Source organism: Loxodonta africana, chromosome 14 (assembly GCF_030014295.1).
Source record: "Loxodonta africana isolate mLoxAfr1 chromosome 14, mLoxAfr1.hap2, whole genome shotgun sequence".
Taxonomy (NCBI): Eukaryota; Metazoa; Chordata; class Mammalia; order Proboscidea; family Elephantidae; genus Loxodonta; species Loxodonta africana.
The window spans coordinates 89,197,185-89,215,144 of record NC_087355.1 but is presented as its reverse complement, the minus strand read 5'-3'; the positions used below and the strand labels follow the sequence as shown (position 1 = coordinate 89,215,144).

The 17,960-nt window shown below is 62.0% G+C and overlaps 1 protein-coding gene across 2 annotated transcripts; it reads right to left on the bottom strand.

The window, feature by feature from the left end:
- Nucleotides 1-1,057: 1,057 nt before the first annotated feature.
- On the bottom strand, nucleotides 1,058-14,923 carry PTP4A3 (protein tyrosine phosphatase 4A3). 2 transcript variants are annotated; one of them, XM_064268131.1, is made up of 6 exons: nucleotides 13,289-14,923; nucleotides 10,212-11,083; nucleotides 8,041-8,136; nucleotides 5,595-5,725; nucleotides 4,803-4,877; nucleotides 1,058-1,285 (listed from the first exon to the last, which is right to left on the bottom strand). In XM_064268131.1, the coding sequence occupies exons 2-6, from the start codon at nucleotides 10,314-10,316 to the stop codon at nucleotides 1,168-1,170; spliced, it is 525 nt and encodes a 174-aa protein (XP_064124201.1). In that variant the 5' UTR covers nucleotides 10,317-11,083; nucleotides 13,289-14,923; the 3' UTR covers nucleotides 1,058-1,167. The 2 variants fall into 2 exon arrangements, with proteins under 2 accessions (XP_064124201.1, XP_003408242.1); XM_003408194.3 differs by lacking the exon at nucleotides 13,289-14,923 and having other exon boundaries at nucleotides 8,041-8,133; nucleotides 10,212-13,267.
- Between the last annotated feature and the right edge of the window lie 3,037 nt (nucleotides 14,924-17,960).

Genomic DNA, 17,960 nt, shown 5'->3' with positions numbered 1-17,960 from the left:
ACTGGGAACCAGAAGAAAAGGGTCAGTCACAGCCTCCAGGGGCTCTCCAAAGGCTCGGCAGTGCTGGGTGGGGGTGGAGGGGGCCATGGGCAGAGACACCCCCAGCCTCTCAGCACAGCCAGCCAGGTGGCCTGGGGCCCGCCCTCCCACCTGTGCCCCCCTTGCACACCTTGGCCCTCTCTCAGGCCACCTGCCGCCCCTCCTGTCCCCCTCCCTCCCTAGGGCTGGTGGCTGGTTCCCCCTCCCACCGTGGAAGTCCACCCTCACCAGCTCCTTCCTTTGGACCTCCAAGCTGAAGTGAGAACACCCGGATGGGGGCAGGGCAGAGGGGCGACAGTGGTGAACCAGGCTCGCCTGTCCCAAAGCTCCCAGAAACATAGGAGGGACCTCTGAACCCCAAGAACGGTCACATGAACAGCTCAGTCCAAAGGCAGCCCCCTCCCGCCCCCCGCCCCATGTGTCAGGGGCAGTGTGGCCCTCTGGGGCAGCTTAGCTAATGGACTCTAAGATCCAAAGGGAGGTGCAGGGCCAGGCGTGGCCACCAGGGGGTACCAGGGGACCAAGCAGGAGCCCAGTGCAGCCAACAGGAGAACCTGGGAGTCAGGACCCCAGCTGCCCCCCAGCCCGATCCCCCACCCCCCAACTGCTCCTGCACACACACAGCCACAGCGTCCTGTTTTATTGCCTGTGAGTGTCCGGAACATCCGCTGTCCCGAAAGCCCAATAATTTAAGGTGCTGAGGACAGGTCAGGGTGAGGGGTTGTGGAGAAGGAGCTGGACCAGTGGTTTAAAAAACACACCATCCCATAAACAGGCCAGAGAGGAGAGCCACCCACTGGGGAGGGGGTGCAGAGGGTGCCTACAGGAGGGGTCTCTGAGCAAGAGGTCCAAGGACACAGCTAAGCTCAGAGACTGGGTCACAAAGACAGAAAGAGACAGACGGGGGTACAGAGGCAGGGACATGGTACAGAGACAGGCAGACGCAGGCAAAGGAAAAGTGAGAACATGGCAGACACAGGCCAGGTAGACATGGGGAGTCAGACTCAGAGACCCCAGGGCAGACACACACAGCAGGGCTGGAGAACTCGGGCCCTCAACGGGCGACGGACTAAAAAGGGAACTGACGGAGCCGGTGGCTGCAGCCCTCCTGGACCGGCCCATCCTGAGCTACATGACGCAGCACTTGGTTTTGTGCGTGTGTGGGTCTCGAAACCGCAGTCTCTGTTTGGGCCGGTATTTCTCCAAGTAGGTAAGCTGTTTGCTGTTGATGGCGCCACGCCGCTTCCTGGGAAGAGGACAGGTGGGGATGAGCGGGGCCCTGAGGCCCGGGAGTGCACGGCCCTGAAAGCAGAGCATCCAGGGGCTGGCACCCTCCCGTCAGTGTGCACAGCCGGCCAGCTAAGGCCCTCCTACCTCCCCCACCCGTTGCTCAGCCCCGTGTCACCTCCTCCAGGCTGACTTCCTGGACCCCACCCCATCTGTGGTCTGGTTCCTCCCACCCTCACCCTACCCCAGGCCTTGAGCCCTTAAGGGACAACAACAATGGATGCGCTATTTCTACCATGGGGTGGGGGGGTGCAGATAAGGGAGGGACAGGAGCTAAGCACAGGGCAGGCAAGGGGCCCCGGGGTCATCCAGGAAAGTGGCTGCTGCCCCCTCTGCCCAGGTCCACTGCCCACCTCGCCGCCACATTTTATGACCCCTTCCCCGAAGCCAGCTCCCGCCCCTCCCCGGCTCAGGCCCCATCCACTACCCTGAGATCTGCCCCACTTCATGGCCCACCAGGACTCCTCACCCTCCAAGCCCCAGCCAGGAGGCCATCTGGCTGCCCCCCAACACCCCCAGCTCACACCCTTCAGGGTTTTTGCAGCAGGTGGTCCCTCTGCCCTGAGATGCAGGCTGGCTTGTGCTGTCATTCAGGTTACGTCGTAAGGCCCCTCCCCACAGGGCCTCCCCTGACCCCCCACCCCCAAGTCCCTGCCCTCCCCAGGGGCTGGTTAATTTTCTGCCCAGCGCTTGTTCCCTCTGCTTTTGTCACGTGTTGGGGACAGCAGGGCCCGGCTGTCTGCTCACAGCTCTCCCCATCAAACCATCCTGGGCCACAGGTACCCAGTGGGGTGGCAGCAGATGCTTCCTGGCTGAGGGGACACCAGGGCCGAGGCTGAGAAGCCAGGTGACCAGTATGTGGTGGGCCAAGGGACATTATCTGTCCCCATGTTCCGTGGCCTTGCTTTGGCTGATAAAGTGTGAGCAGAAGTGGTGGGCATCTCCGCCACGCGGGGCTCCACCACCGCCCTCTCCCTCTGACCCAGCGCCACTGGGGAGGGGCTGCTTCTCAGCCACTGTCCCTGAGTAGACCTCGGGACAATGGAAGATGGAATGCGAGTGGGAAGCAAGCCTGTGTGTTCTGAGCCTGGCTGGGGTCAGGCCTGCCTGTTACTGCAGCGTACCCAGCCTGTGCTGACGGTCGCAGAGTCAGCTGAGGGACGCACGGGAGCCAAAGCCGTGCAGGTGGACAAGGCCAGCAGGAGAGGTGGGGTGAAAATGAGTGTGGTGCGTGTGATGTGGACGTGAGACTGTATGTGAGTGGTTTGTCTGTGGTGTGTGTGTGCTGTGTGTGTGTGAGTGGTGTGTGTATCCGTGAGTAGTGTGTGTGTGGTGTGTGAGTGGTGTATTTGTGAGTGGTTTGTGTGTGGTGTGTGTGAGTTGTGTGGGGTGTGTGTGTGAGTGGTGTGCGTATGTGTCTGAGTAGTGTGTGTGAGTGGTGTATTCGTGAGCAGTTTGTGTGTGGTGTGTGTGAGTAGTGTGTGGGGGACGTGTCTATTTGTGAGTGGTTTGTGTGTGGTGTGTGTGAGTTGTGTGCGGTGTGTGAGTAGTGTATTTGTGTGTGGTGAGTGTGTGGGGCGTGTGTGAGTGGTGTGTGGGGCATGTGTGTGATGTGCGTGTGAGACTGTGTGTGTGTGAGTGTGAATGTGTGTACACACACGCGTGCCTGGTGCTGGCTGCCCTAAGAAGTCGGAGCCCACGGGCACATACGCTCACGTACCCTGTGAGCCCAGGAGCAGCTGGCATGGCTGGTAAACAAACCCACCTCGGGGAGAAAGAAACGTCTGGTGCCCTGGGAGATGGTCGTCTGAGGAGCAACAAGGGGTGCACCCTGGCACAGAGGGTTTGTGTCTCTCTCACACATGTGGGCACACGCAGTGGGCTGGGCTGCAGAGGCAGGCCTGAGCCCAGCATTAATCCCCCAAACGGTCTGCCCTGTGGTCCTGTCTGACTCCCTCCAGGACACCCTGAGCAGCCAGGGCCCCTTCCCGGGAGCAGTGGGCAGATGGGACGACTTCCCCAGGGAGGCAGCCAAGTGGCAAGGAGGCAGGCAGGCCTGGAAACCTCCGTGGTTCAGAAGAGGGACAGGGAGGGGCCCACTCCAGAGAGAGCAGGGTGGGGGTGGCACAGGGACAGCCAGACTCTGGGGCCTCAGGGCCAGGATCATGGTGGGGAGAGGCGTCACAGGGGCAGCTGTGACAGACAGCTGCACGTCAGTGTCCCTGGGGTGCTGGGCAGGCTGGGCAGGAAAACTTGGAGGGTCCCCTTCTCCCTGAGGGCCTGGGTTAGATGCTTCTGGCCGTCTCCTCTGAGAGGAGAGGGAACTCCAGTGCACGGAATCAGAGGCTGGCGGGCAGGGCAGCAAGGAGGGGCTGGCGGGGACCTTGGCTGGGGCAAGGCGGGGTGCAGCGGTTTCAGTACCGTCACTTGTCTCCACGCCCTGCTGCTCAGAGACGGGCTAGGCCTGCTCGGTACCGAGGCGTAACCAGCCTGCGCTGACCGACGAGCAAGCCCAGGCCAGCGTGAGAGAGGGGCATGCGGAGAGGTGTTGTGGGGTGAATTGTACCCTCAAAATATGTGTTGAATGTGTACACCCCTGCACCTGTGGATGTGACCCTGTTTGGAAAGAGGGTTTTTCTCTTGTTAATCTGAAACAGAGTGGGCCTAAACCTAATGGCTTCTGAGTTACCCTGGGAGCAGAACAGACACAGAGGCTCACACAGGGGGAAGACAGCCATACCACACACACGGCACAGGCATCTAGAAGCTGACGGATTGCCAGCTCCTAGAAGGTAAAACACACAAAGGGCCTCCCCCTAGAGCCACGCCCTGAACTCCAGTGTCCAGCCTCCTGAACTATGAGGAAATACACGTCTGTTCTCTGAAGCCGCCCCGTGGGTTGTTATGGCAACACTAGGAGACTCAGGGCTAAGGCAGAAGGCCCGGCCGTTGCACTGGCTAGCTCGGCCTTGTCCACCTCCACGGCTCTGGCTCATGTGTGTCCCTCAGCCTGACGCTGCGTCGGTCAGCACAGCTGGGCACGCCACAGTAACAAGTAGGCCCAACCCAAACCCTCCCCGAGCTGTGGCCAGGAGGACTGAATGGGATAACACACTTAGTCAAGCCCTCACCCGCGGCCCCGCCGGTGCGGCCCCAGGTACATAGGGGCACTGACGCCATCAGCGAACCTGAGAGAACGGCCCTGTGTCCACCGCCATCCAGGGACCAGCCTCCATTTGGTGCCTGGGTGGCCTGGTTGTGGGCCTTCATGGCCTGCAAGGGCATGTTGGCGTCAAATCTAAGGCTGCCGGTAATGGAGAAGGACGCCCTAGCAGACAACCTGGGCCAGTGGGTCAGGCATACTTGCTCACAAGGGGCCTGGGCCCACAGAGCAGGGTACACAGAGCCAGGGTTCCCTAAACCCGGACCCCAGCTACTCACAGGCCCGACCCTCCCACACCCCCCTGGCCACTCACTGTCGGATGAACTGGATGGCATCCTCATACTTCATCCCGCTCTCGATCAGGGCCAGCGCCACGAGGACCGGGGCCCTGGGGATGGCAGGGTGAGGTTAGGGGGTCTGGGCCTCCACTTCCCCATCCTGCCCAACAGGTCACCTGCTGAAGAGCAGGGAATGGATCCCTGAGCCCTGGGGTGCCACTGGCTCCACCCACATCCCACTGGCCCCCGTGGAGAGCACAGGCTTACAGACAGCTGGGTCTGAATCTCAGATTCAAATCCCAGCTCTGTCACCTCCCGCTGTACCACCTTGGAAGGTCCAGCAACCTCTCTGTGCTTGACTTCCTGATGGTGCCACATGTGGGCGGGAGGACTAGATAAGAGAGCGCAAGCGAAGTGTGGGCTTGGTGCCCTCCAGAGCAGAGCCTGACACGGGTGGCTACCCACCCCCTCCGAGGCCCATTTCCTTTCTCTGCTAGCGGGTCTGAGCCACATCAACCAAATTCGGCTGCCCGTTTCCCCTTCAAGTGGGGTCCAAGGCCCTGGGGAGGGAAGGGCTTTGTGTCTGGGGAGGGACAAGCTGGGCCAGCTCACGCATGGTTTCAACCACAGCAGGAGGAAGTCAGGGAAGACTTGGGGAAGAACTTCCCCCTTCCCCTTGCCGGGCTGTAGGAGGACTGTTTGGGACCCTCGAATCCTCTAGGAAGAGAGTAATGGGCGCGGTGGAGCGAACCCCACAGCCAAGATCCAAGAATGTCAGGGCAAAGATGCCAAAGATGGGCTTAGCCTGCCACCCGGCCGCCACACACCGTCCCAGGCCGGCCACGCAGTGCACCGCCACACAGCTGCCAGGGTCGTCGCAGAACTTGGCCTTGAGCAGGCTCAGCCAGTCCTCCACAACCTTCCCAGGCGGGGGCGCCCCATCGTCAAACGGCCAGTCCTGGGGAGGGAAGCAGTCCACTAAGGACCCAGGCCCAGAGGTGGTAAGGAGGAGCACCTGGGATCAGGGCAACCAGCCACAGGCGGGGTGTGCTGGGAGCCAGTGAGGGTGGGGACAGCAGGCCGGGGGGAAGAGGAGATGGCCAGATGGAGGAAGGCAGGGCAGCTGGGCCATGAGTCTCCCCACTGAGAGCACCTCAGAAAGAGCCCTCCTCCTCCACTCCTGTTTACACTGTCACCTCCTCCAGGAAGCCTACCCTGAACACCCCTGCCCCTTCCTGAATAGGACCCCTCGGGAGCCCAAAGACCCCCACCCCTCTACCCCCCAGCATGCTGTGGTTCTGGGGTCCCATACTCCCACCCGTGTGCCAGTTACAGCCTGACCCTCACCTGCCTGAGAAGTGCGGGGACTTCTCCCCTGGTTACTGCCCCCAAATCCAGCCAAGCAACTGCCTCTCTGTCCCAGCGCCCAGCTGAGAGCAGGGCCCTGCCCAGTTACCCCGAAGGAATGAAGAAAGGAGTGTGGGGGAGCCCTGAGGCCCTGCTGGATTCCAAAGTCTTAGCTACACTTGGGGCTTTTCCGGTGGGTCCCTAGTGGTTAATCTGGTTTTGAAAAAGTAACTGTGCTTCCCATCCTCCCTCAGCACCTGGAAGGGGCGGCCTTGTGGCCCCCTTCACCCATGCTTCCAGGGACAACAGAGACGCGAAGTCCTGGCTGAGCAATGCACACGGCTGAGGGGGGCCGCTTCAGAACCCAGCCGTGTGGCATGAGGGGGTGACCCCGGAGGGGCCCCTCCCCCTCCCTGGAGGTCAGCTGGCCTGCATGGCTGCTTTCAGCCTAACCCAGGTCCCTCCTGCTACAGTACAGGGAGGGGACAGCCATGGAGCGCCTGGTGCTGACAGGCGCTTCCCAGGTTCACTTGTGTCCTTTTAAGCACCTGCACTTCATAGGCGCAAACTGAGGCTAGAGCACCCAGCACGGTCATACACTGGGGGAGGTGGGGGTCAGAGGCAGGATCCAGCCCAGACCGGTCTGACCCCAAAGCTCCGACTCGTCCCACCACCCCAAAGTACTAAGCACCATGACTCCTGCCAGTGCTGGGGTGCAGGGAGGGGGGCACTGAGGCCCAGCAGAGCTGGGGGCACCCGACACCAGGCAGCCCCCGTTCTATGCTGCAAGCCAGGGTCAGGGAAGCCCTTCACTATGGGGGCTGCATTCCCACCAGGCTGGGCGAGATCCCGCAGAGCTGGCCCTGCGGACCCATGGCCCCCATCCCACAAAAGAGGGCCAGCAGAGCCCCTCATCCTTCGCCTGGATGGTGCCCAGGGCCAGGGAGCCAGGGAAACAGCCCCACGGGCCCCTCCCCATGGCCTCTTCTGAGCCTTCAGGGACCCACCTGGTGCACCCTCCCTGGCTCCAGCACGTCTGCCCACCCCCAACCCACAGCACCCACTGCTGGGCGATAGGGCCGAGCACCAGGAGGCATGGAGACCAAGATGGGCCCCCGAGACAGGCGGGCACGGGGGCCCTGGTATGGAGCCGGCAGCCACACTCTCCCGCTGGGATCCTGAGCAGGCGCTCACTGGCCTCAGGAGGCTGTTTGTTCCCCCGCAGGCAGGGTCATGGAGGTGCCAGAGCCTCAGCCCCTGGTGGGGGCCTGGCAGGCGGGGGTGTTGGTACTGGAGAGCCACTCCCCAGATGGATGCTTACGCCACCTTCTGAGTGTGGCTGGACAGCTGAGGCCCTACGGCCTGCTTCCCCACTGTAAAACAGGCATGTCAGGCCGCACAGAGGAGGTCCCCAGCTCACGTGAGCTGCAACCAGTGACCACATTGCGTCCCCCCACCTCCAGACCCTCAGGACAACGCTGGCTGAGCAGGCCCATATGGAGACAGTCAGAAAGGATGCAGGGAAGGGTGACTTCCCTGGGGCCACAGGGCGAAGCAGGGCAGGGCAGGTGTCCCAGAATGAGCCCAGCCACATGTGTGGCCCAGTGCAAACATGCTCAGGTGACAGGCGCTGGTAGGTGGTCTCCCTCTTGGTGGTGGGACCCCACTCACTGTCCCCTTTGCTGGGCCCTGCCCAGCACAACCCCTTCTGCCCCCAGTGACAGCAGCAGGGCCCTGCACCAAGACCCCCTCTCCAGTGACAGCAACAGGGCCCTGCACCATGACCCCACCTCCAGTGACAGCAGCAGGGCCCTGCCCCATGACCCTCCCCAGTGACAGCACCAGGGCCCTGCACCATGACACCCCCCTCCAGTGACAGCAACAGGGCCCTGCACCACATCCCCCCCGCCACCTCATGGGCCTCACCACCACAGTGATGCCATCCTTCTCCAGCGGGGCCTTGTCGTAGGTCACCTCACACACACGTACCACAGTGGTGGCCCCATACTTCTTCAGGTCCTGCTGGGAGGGAGGCAGGGCTCAGGGGTCGGGGTCCCCTGACTGGGGCTCCCAGGGCAGGACTGTGTCCCCTCAGGCCCCAGGGCAGACCCTTGTCCCCTCATCAAGACAGAAAGGGTCTGGTGGAAACGCATGAACCCCCACTGGTAGACCCCAGGCTCAATCACGACTGGGGTGATGTGGGCTGGAAGAGCCTTTCCCGGTGCCTCCGGAACCACCATTCCCTGCCACCTTCATCCAGTCCACAGCCAGACGCCTGGCCCGCAGCCTCCCCAGACATCTGCCTTCCCAGTCTCACCAGCAAGGCCCCTTCTGCAGACAAAGCCACTGGGTTACCCCAGCAGGGACAGGACACTCCCAGACTGCACCTGGGCCTGGCATGGTCCCCACTCCAAGGGGTCCTCCTGGCCAGGGCTGCATGGACAGGGGCATGAGGGAACGCTACACTGGTCAGCGGGCAGGGGCCTCAGGGCCGGGAAGGCCCTGCACACCTGCAGGAAGGCCCTATGGGAAGCCCCACACCTACCACCAGGGGAAAGGCTGAGGACTTCACAGCCAGGCAGGGATATTTACACCCAGGCAGAGGGGGTTCCTCCCCGCAGGGGGCCGTGTGCTGGCTGCCCACCCCGCCTCCCAGCAGCTATTCTGGGAGTGTGAGGAGTCTTGCTGGGCCTTGCTCGTCATGTGACGGGGACACCGGACACAGTGAACACAGGGTGAGCTATTCTGAGAATGCAAGAAGCTCTGTCTGGGCACCTTAGATCACTGGGTGCCCTCGGCAGAGGGTCCCTCAGCCAGCCACAGGCTGGACCCTGATCATGGTTACATAGTAAGTCCAGATCGTGGTCACATACTGAGTCCTGATCATGGTCACAGGCTGAGACCTGGCCAAGGCCACACAGTGCCCTTAGCCTGGTCATACACTGAACCTTGACCCTAGGCACACACTGAGCCCCAATCCCAGTCACAGGCTAAGCTACGAGCTGGATTACACCACGAACTCTGACCCCGGTATCACTCCGTGAATCCTGACCCCAGTCACACACCGAACCCCAAACCTAGTGACATACCGAGCTCCAACCCAGTCATTAGCTGAGTGCTGACCTAATGACACTCACAGCCCTAAACCTGTCTTAAGATGAGCCCTGGAGCTGTCACACACTGAGCCCCGACCCTCATCACAGGCTCAGCCCTGACCTAGTCACACGCTGAGCCCTGACCCTAGTCACACACTGAGCCCTGACCCTGGTCACACACTGAGCCCTAACCCTGGTCACACACTGAGCCCTGACCCTGGTCACACACTGAGCCCTGACCCTGGTCACACCCAGCCCTGACCCTGGTCACACGCTGAGCCCTGACCCTGGTCACATGCTGAGCCCTGACCCTGGTCACACGCTGAGCCCAGATCCTGGTCACACGCTGAGCCCTGACCCTCACCACACACTAAGCCCTGACCCTAGTCATACTCTAAGCCCTGATCCTGGTCACACACTGAGCCTTGACCCTAGTCACATGTTGAACCCTGACCCTCATCACACCCTGAGCCCTGAGGGTGGTCACACAATGAATCCTAACCCTGGTCACACACTGAGCCATGACCCTGGTCACACACTGACCCCTGACCCTAGTCACATGCTGACTCCTGGCCCATCGCATGTTGAGCCCTAACCCTACCTTACGCTGAGCCCTGGACCTGTCACACACTGAGCACCGATGCCAGTCACCATCTACCTGCCTCACACACCAGGGACCCTCCTTCCTGCTCAGCCACTGCACGGGGCCCAAAGGGTGGGTTCACGGCTCGTCCAGCCAACACGTAGCTCCAAAGCTCAGGGCCTGGCCCACCCATGCTGCCCCCCAGCCCCATCTCTATCCCTGCAGCACGCTGTCCCATGGGCTCCTATGCCAGCCCACCCTGGGGTCACCCTGGGGTCACCCTGTTGGTCCCCCCCGGGGTCCTGTGACCAGGGCAGCTGAGGTTTGGTCCCAAGAGAAGTCCTTGATATCAACACAGCCGGCTGTTGGTTCCACCCTGCTTGCTCCCAGACAGCCCACCTGCCGCCCACCCGGCTCACCTCGATGAAGGTGCTGAGGGTGGCGTTGGTGGGGTTGTGCGTGATGAGGAAGCGCATGTTCTTATAGCTCACCTCCACGGGGGCGGGCCGGTTCATCCGCGCCATGGCGCCGCCCCGCGGGGGCTGGAAGGAGCTGGGGGGCCTGGGGTACAGAGGAGAGAAACCCCACCAGCCCCTCAAAACTCGACCAGAACGAGATCCCTGTGCTTGTCCGAGAGAAAGTGTTTAAAAACCTCCACCCCTACACCATGCACAAATATTGTGCAAATTCTGGAAAGGGGTGGCACTGTTTAGTTAAAAAAAAAAAAAACAACAAAAAAAAACCCAGCTCTTCAAAAAGAAACAGAACAGTCCTCCAGAAGTCAAATGGGCAACTCCTGACCCCTGTATCTCAGAGCCGGATAATTATAAGGGCCAAAAAAAGTAACAATCACCAAAAAAACTCAGCAAAGGAAATTTAAAAAGCCCAGAGTGTCCATGGTTGAGGCGCACTCTCCACATTGGTGGGCAGGCCCCTGACCCCCTCGGCCAAAGGAAAAAGGAACTTGAATCGACAGACAAGGGCGGCCTTAAGGTGAGGGTCACAGGTGGCAGGGCAGGCGGGCATGCAGTGGCGTCTGATGTGCGGGGCCCCTGTCACGTTACCCCATCGGGGCACGGCGAGTCCAGGAGGGGGGCAGGGGGCTCAGGTGGCAGAGCCGGCCCCGGGCCGGGCAGCGGCGGCCAGGGGCGGGCGAGAGCAACGGCGAGGGCCAGTGGCACGGCCTCCTCAGCGGTGGTGGGCACCTCGGCAGTGCTGGGCGGGGGAGTACTCAGCTCCACTTCCCGAGGGGCTCTCCATGGACTCCGGGCTGGTCAGCAGCAGGCCACATCTGGGGGAGAGGACAGAGAGTCACGGGGCGGTTGGTCTCCTGCGAGGGGCTGCAGCCCTGCCTGCCCACCCCCCCGTCACGTCCAGGCATCTCCTGGGACCGCAGTTTCCTCTCACCAGAGCTTAAGGAAGAACTGCTCCTGGCCAGGGCTGCCCTAGGGCCCTGAGGTGGCTGCGCTGCCGCAGGGCGGGGCAGACAGGGAGAGACGGAGGCTTCAGTGCGTGACCCAGAAGACGGGGCTGTGGGGCACACTCACACCATCACACACACACAAACAACACTCACACTTGTGTGCACTCACGCTCATGCTCGTGACACTCACACATGCGTGCACTGACACACGGGTGCTCACAACACTCACATGTGTGCACACACATGCTCACAACACTCCCACGTGTGCATGCACTGACACACATGCTCACAACACACATCTACGTGCACTCACACACACATGCTCACAACACTCCCACATGTGCATGCACTCACTCACATGCACACAACACACGTTCACAACACGCACATGCATGCACTCACACTCACAGGTTCACAACACACGTGCATGCACTCACATGCTCACAAGACATGTGCATACACTCACACACATACAACACACATGTGCATACACTCACATGCCCACAACACTCATGCGTGCAGGCACTCACACACATGCGCACATCTACGTGCACTCACACACACATGCTCACAACACTCATGCACGTGCGTGCACTCACGTATGTGCACCACACGTGTGAACTCACATGTTCACAACACACGTGCATGCGCTCACACTCATGTTCACGACACACATGTGCATGCACTCACATGCTCACAACACACGTGCAGACACACACATGCTCACAACACACATGTGCATGCACTCATGCTCACAACACACACGTGTGCACTCTCACATGCTCACAACACACATGTATGTGCACTCACGCATGCTCACAACACACGTGTGCGCACTCACACTCACATGTGCACAACACCCACACACATGCATGCACTCACATGCTAACACACATGTGTGTGCACTCACACACATGCTCACAACACACACGTGTGCACACACTCACATGTGCACAACACCCACACATGCATGCACTCACATGCTCACAACACACGTGCATGCACTGACACACATGCCCACAACACTCACACATGTGCGTGTGCTCACACATGTTCACAACGCTCGCACATGCACGTGCACTCACACATGTACGTGCAGACATGTACACAACACACACACGTGTGCATGCACTAACACCTACACAGGCTCTCAACACACACACTTATGATCACACACATACGCTCACCTGCTCTCTTTCTCACACACACACACACACACACGGAGCCCTCTGAAGCCCAACGCGTGGATCACGGCCCTGTCATAGGTGACACAGGCTGAGCCCTGAGCCTGGCCGCAGTCTGTGACCAGAAGACACCCCTCGCCCCCCAGGACAGTCAGCCTTGTCCTCTGTGAAACTCTCAGCTCAGGGGGCAGTTCTGAGCCCCGACTATTCTGGAGCAGCCCATCCTCAGGGGAGGGACTTGGGTGTAGAGCTGGGCCGCTGGGGTGAGGGAGTAAGGAGGGGGGGCGGTGGCCTCGCTGGCAGCCATGTACTCTTGAACAATTTTCCCTGGACCAGCTCTGGTTCCCCAAGTCACCCTGCCTTGGGCTACCCAAGATGGCCTGACAGCTCCGCAGATAAACAAAACAGGTTCTGCCCTCCAGGAGCTCAGAGAAGTGAGGACAGACGCCCAACACCTGAGGGCACCGCCAGGCACATGCCAAGGTGGCAAGAGCAGCAGGTGGCCAGGAGTGGGGTCACATGTAACAGGGGCCTGGGGAGGAATGCCGCCAGCCCCTGAGGCAGCCACACGCTTCTCCACACCTGTCTCTCCCTAAGGCAAGGGCCCCAGAAGAAGCACCCAGCCCCATCACCACCCATGCACAGGCCAGGAGACCTTGGGCGTCGTTGGCCTCTCTGGGCCTGAGCTTCCCCACCAGCACGACAAGGGGCTGGATGAGGTACCCCTAGGTCCTTCCTGCTGTGACCCCCTCCAGCCAGGGCTAAACCCAAGCCCCTTGCTTCCATCATCCCCACCTGCTCACAGGCTGCCCCCTCTCTCTCTGCAGGAAGAAGAGTGACTCACAGTATCCCCACAGCAGGGTCTTCCCCCCACCCCACCACCTCTTACCTGTGCCCCAGCACCCTCTCCAGCCACAGGCCAGCAGGCTGCACCCCAGGAGCCTCAGCCTCCCTAGGAAGGGCTTGCTCCCTGGGGGCGTCACCACAAGCACCCACAGGAGAGGGGTCTCCACGCTGCCCCCTCCACACCTCACTGGCTCGAGGCAGGTGCCATGGTCCCCAGAAGGTTAAAATGAGGGTCCGGGTGGGGTAGAAGGCAGACAGCAGGAATCCCACCCTGGTTCAGGGGCCCTGCCCACATCCCAGCTCAGCTGTGCATCCGCTCTGAGTGTCAGCAAAGAAAGGCACTGCCACGGGAGACGCCCCAACCACACACAAACACCTGGGTCCCCTGGGGCGGCTGTGTGTGTGTGTGTGTGTGTGTGTGTTTACCAGGAAGCGAGGAGAATATGGCTGAGGAAGCCACGGAGGTCCTGGGCCCTCCCAAGGGTTAACCCCATCTCCCGCCAGGGGCAGGACAGCCTGGTCCTGCCCCCCGCCCCGGGGTCTCGTGGCTGAGGGCCGCCAGGCAGGGGCCCCAAGCAGGGCAGGGTCCTGAGCCCTCACACTGCTATAGCCTGACGTCTGCAGTTGTGACATATCCAAGGGGCTGGGGGTGAGTGGGGGCTTAGGTCAGAGTTCTGGCCCAGGCTGGGCTGGGGTCTCACCACACACCCCACTTGTCTAGGCCTAGTCTGGGCTCCCCTAGGTGGGAGCAGTGCAGTGATACCGGAACCCCCTTCCTGCCCACTTGCCCCCAGGTGCCCTGTCCCACCTCAGCCAGGCCACTGAACCAGCCAGGAAAGAAAGGGCAGGGCGCCAGCCCATGGTGCCTGAACTGAACCGGAGCCCAGCACCCACCGCTAGGCAGGGCTGACCCTGTGGTCCCACTGTGAGCAGCCACGGCCTGGGTGGCCATCCTGCAATTCCAGCAGGGACCCCCACGGGTGGTTAACTAGAGCCAGCACCACAGTGCTTTGCCTCCTGTGCCCATGGTCTCAGGCTTCCCATTTGTGAAATGGGGGCAGGCCACCCCCGCCCCAATCAGCTCTGAATCCAGTCCTTGTTCCAGCCTCTGCTGCCACCAGCCTACCACGCCCCCACCCACAACACCACAGCCCTGCTGGAAGCACCCCTCCCTGGGCCCTCCTGCCACCAGCCCACCGCCTTCCTGGGGGCCCTCGCCATTTGCACAAGAGCCATTTTTTCAAGACCCTAGAAAGGAGCCTCCCTGTCCTGTTGCCAGATGAAGCAACTGAGACCACGGAGAGGTAGGTGGGCGTCCCAGCTCCAGGGAGGCTCCCTCGGTAAATGGGACCCTGCGTGATGGGGTGGGGAAATACTGGGGTCCAGGGGCCCCAGGAGAGGCACGGCAGAGGCCGTGGGAGCACGTGGGCAGGGCTGAGACCCGGTGGGCTCCGGAGTGCCCGCCTGGACTGGTGCGTCTGTGGAACCGGGCATGGTGGTCTTCAGGGGCGCGGAGTCTGACCCGGCCTTCCGGACAGTTCCAACAATGTGGCCCTCCGGGGGTAGGAGGTTTCCCACCTAGCACACCGGAAGGCTCCGCTTCCTCCTGGAGCGGGGCTGAGGGTCGCGGGGAGCCCCCGAGTCCTTCCCACGCGCCCGCCCGCTCGGCAGCGCTTCCCCGCCCACCACGCGCCCGGCGCCCGCGCTCACCCGCGCCCGAGGGCGAACCGCCGCCACCTCCATCCGCGCCACCGCGCGCTCGCTGGCTGGGTGGTCACGGGCCGCGGGGTCCAACCTGGCAGCCACGGGAGATCCGACGGGGCGGTCACGGGGGGTCCGGCCGGGTGGTGACGGGCTGCGGGGTCTGGAGGGGCCGAGACTTAGAGCGCTGAGCGCAGGGCGCGGCGCATCCTGCGGCCACGGGGCGCCGCCGGCCTCCAGGCGGATGCAGGGCCGGCGCGGAGTTCAGGGCTATTTATAGCGCCCGGGCATCACGTGGGCGGGGGTGGGGGTGACCGGTGACCAGCGGGCGACCTGGCTTGTGCAGCCCCGGCTGGCCCTGCTCCCACACCTACCGCCTAAATATAGCTGGGGTCCCACCCGCCAGGCAAACAAAGGGGCCAGGAGAGGCCCCCAAGACCAGAAAGACGAGAGGAAGAGGAAGCGCCTGAGGGGAAATACAAGGGCAGCCGAGGGCGGCGACCTGCTGAGGCGCCCCCTGCGTCCTCCTCAGAGCGCACTGCCAGAGCTTGTGCCCCGCACCGGTGCTCTCCCCCAGAGCCTTTCGTGGCTCCCTGTGGTCCCTGATTAGGAAGGATTTCCATCCATCACCCTGTGCTCCCCCTACCTACTGGGGCTCCCAGTGGCCCTCATCATGCAGAAAGCATTCCCTGTTAGAGAAGAAGGGGTGCAGGGGGTACTCCTGGTGGGGACCACATCACAGGCCCTAGGGAGAACTTCCATCTGGGAAAACCAAAGTGAAGGTGCCCACTGAGGAAGTGGGTGAATGAGGCTGACACCCACAGGGCAGGGCAGACCCTCCTGGCCCTGGGGTCCTCTGCTCAGGCCCCGGCCAGCTCTCCATCTTATCTAGCCCCTCCTGTCTGACTACTCCGTGGTTTACTAAGCCCCTGCTGTGCCCATTCAATCCTCACAACACCCTCGGGGTGGGCACTGCTACTCCCCCATCCCAGGTCACACAGGGAGGTGCTGTCTCCCCTGTCCGCTCAGCCTCCAAGGCCCACTGTAGGTACCCCCACTCCCACGAAGCCCTCCATGATGCTCCCAGGAGGAACTCTCCCTGGGATTGGGCACACCCCCCTCAGCAGGGTCCGGCTTTGCCTCCCGGGAGCACCCAGTCCGGTAACCCACGTGCTCCCCAGGCCATAAGCTCCAGTGAGGAGCCTGGCCTCTCAGCCGCTTCGTCTGCCCTGGACAGCTCGAGGCTCTCAGGAAGCGGGCAGAGCAGGCGGGTGGAGCCTCAGTACACAGGGTCCCTGGGGGCTTCGCCTCGATGGGAACCCGGCTCTGAGCCCAGCTCCCAGACAGCCTGCCTGGCCCCTGCACTCAGCGGTCAGTGCTGGAGGAAAGGGAGGGGTGCTGGCCAGGGGCCTGGCTGGGAACAAGGCCCCTCCTGGGCTCCCCTACACACACCACCCGAGAGCTATCCCCATCAGCCTGGCCTGGCACCGATGCCCAAAACCCCTGCCTCCTCTGGGACCCCTGACAGGCAGGCACGGGAGGTCTGTCCAGGCTGGAAGGGTCCCCAGATCCCCCGGCCACAGGCACACCCCAATCAAGCCAGGTGGCCCACCCTACAGCCCAGGGAGCCCAATGGCATGAACTTTCAGAAGGACCCTGCCCCAGGCCTTTAGCCCCCTGGTGTCCCCACTCACCCCAGCACTCTCAGATCAAGGCTTCCAGCCCTCCCCACAGGCCCACCTCAGCGCCAGAACAGGTCACTTCTGGGTATTCAGTGCCCCGCCGGTTTCCCACCTGACTTCACCAAAGGTCTGGCCCTTCCGACACCGGGCTAGATGATGCACCAAGAGGAAGGCACCAACGTGGTCCACATCAGATTGAGCAGACAAGGCAGCTCAGAGAACTCAAGCGACTCACCCAGATCACACAGCCAGGAAGCAGAAGAAGAGACTGGAGGTACGGTTTGCTGATTCCAGAGGCCCTGCTTGGGCCATCTGGGAGGGAGGACCTCTGGGATCTGCCACTCCAGCCTCAGTCTCCTCATCTGAACAAGGGGTGTCTTGGTGAAAGGTCCTGTCAAGCTCTGTGATGCTGACACCAGGAGGCAGAGCCCACCACGTTACTCGGGCTGCAAGCCTGGGCCCCTGCATCCTTGCGCCCCCACCCTAGCACCCACCACACCCCTGCCTGGGGCACCCACTGTGGCCAGGCCTGGGGGCACCTGCTACAGCTGGCACAGCCTCAAGCCTTTTGGAGAAGTCTATTTTTATCGGGCAGGAGCCATTCCTGGAATTCTTACGGAGACAGCCCACTACTAGGGGAGCAGGGAGCGGAGACCCGAGCCCCTGACCCCCCAGGACATCTCCTGGCAGGGCCCTCCCCCCACTGCACCAGCAGCACTGAGGATCCCACCCCCACCTCAATGCACTGCACCCTCCCCCCAGTCCTGTGCCGGCTCCTAGGGCCACGTGGCCTTCTGAGCAGTGTCCCATCCCTGGGGAAGGTGTCCCTGACTAGAGGGTGTGTCCCAAAGGAGGGACTCAGAGGTCGTCAACGCCCCCCCCCCCCCCGCCACACACACACAGAACCTGGCACGGGGAGGGTGCTGCACTTGTTTATGGAAGGAACAAATGACCCAATGCTCTGGGCAGATGTCCAGATCTGGGAGCCATCCAGACCCATCACGGATCTCAGCTCTGAGGTCTGGAGGACCCACAAATGTCACCTGCACCACTTAATCCCCAGCTTGCACACCTCTGGTGACGGGGCGCTCACTACTCCTGGGCAGCACATCTGAGTCCAGGCAGCTTCCAGGGGTTACTAACCCCTCCCTTGCTTCTTGTGTGCCTGCTGCTGGGATGGGAACCAGCAGGAAGAACGCATCCAAAACAAGCCCCAGGGTGGTGGGCATTCCCGAGGGCAAGATAGGAGGGTGGGGTGGTTGGGGATGCTGCCTGGAGGAGCTGGCCAGCAGGGATGACCCTCTGCCCCATCCCTGTTCAGCCTCAGGTCAG

Bases quoted from the DNA above. Each gene is read 5' to 3' on its own strand.
- PTP4A3 (XM_064268131.1), bottom strand. From the start codon at position 10,316: ATGGCGCGGATGAACCGGCCCGCCCCCGTGGAGGTGAGCTATAAGAAC. The intron at 4,878-5,594 runs GTGTGTGGCGGC...TGCCATCCCCAG, and splicing joins TGCGTGGCCGGCCTGGGACG to GGCCCCGGTCCTCGTGGCGC. The intron at 1,286-4,802 runs GTGAGTGGCCAG...TCCTCTTCCCAG, and splicing joins GCCATCCAGTTCATCCGACA to GAAGCGGCGTGGCGCCATCA.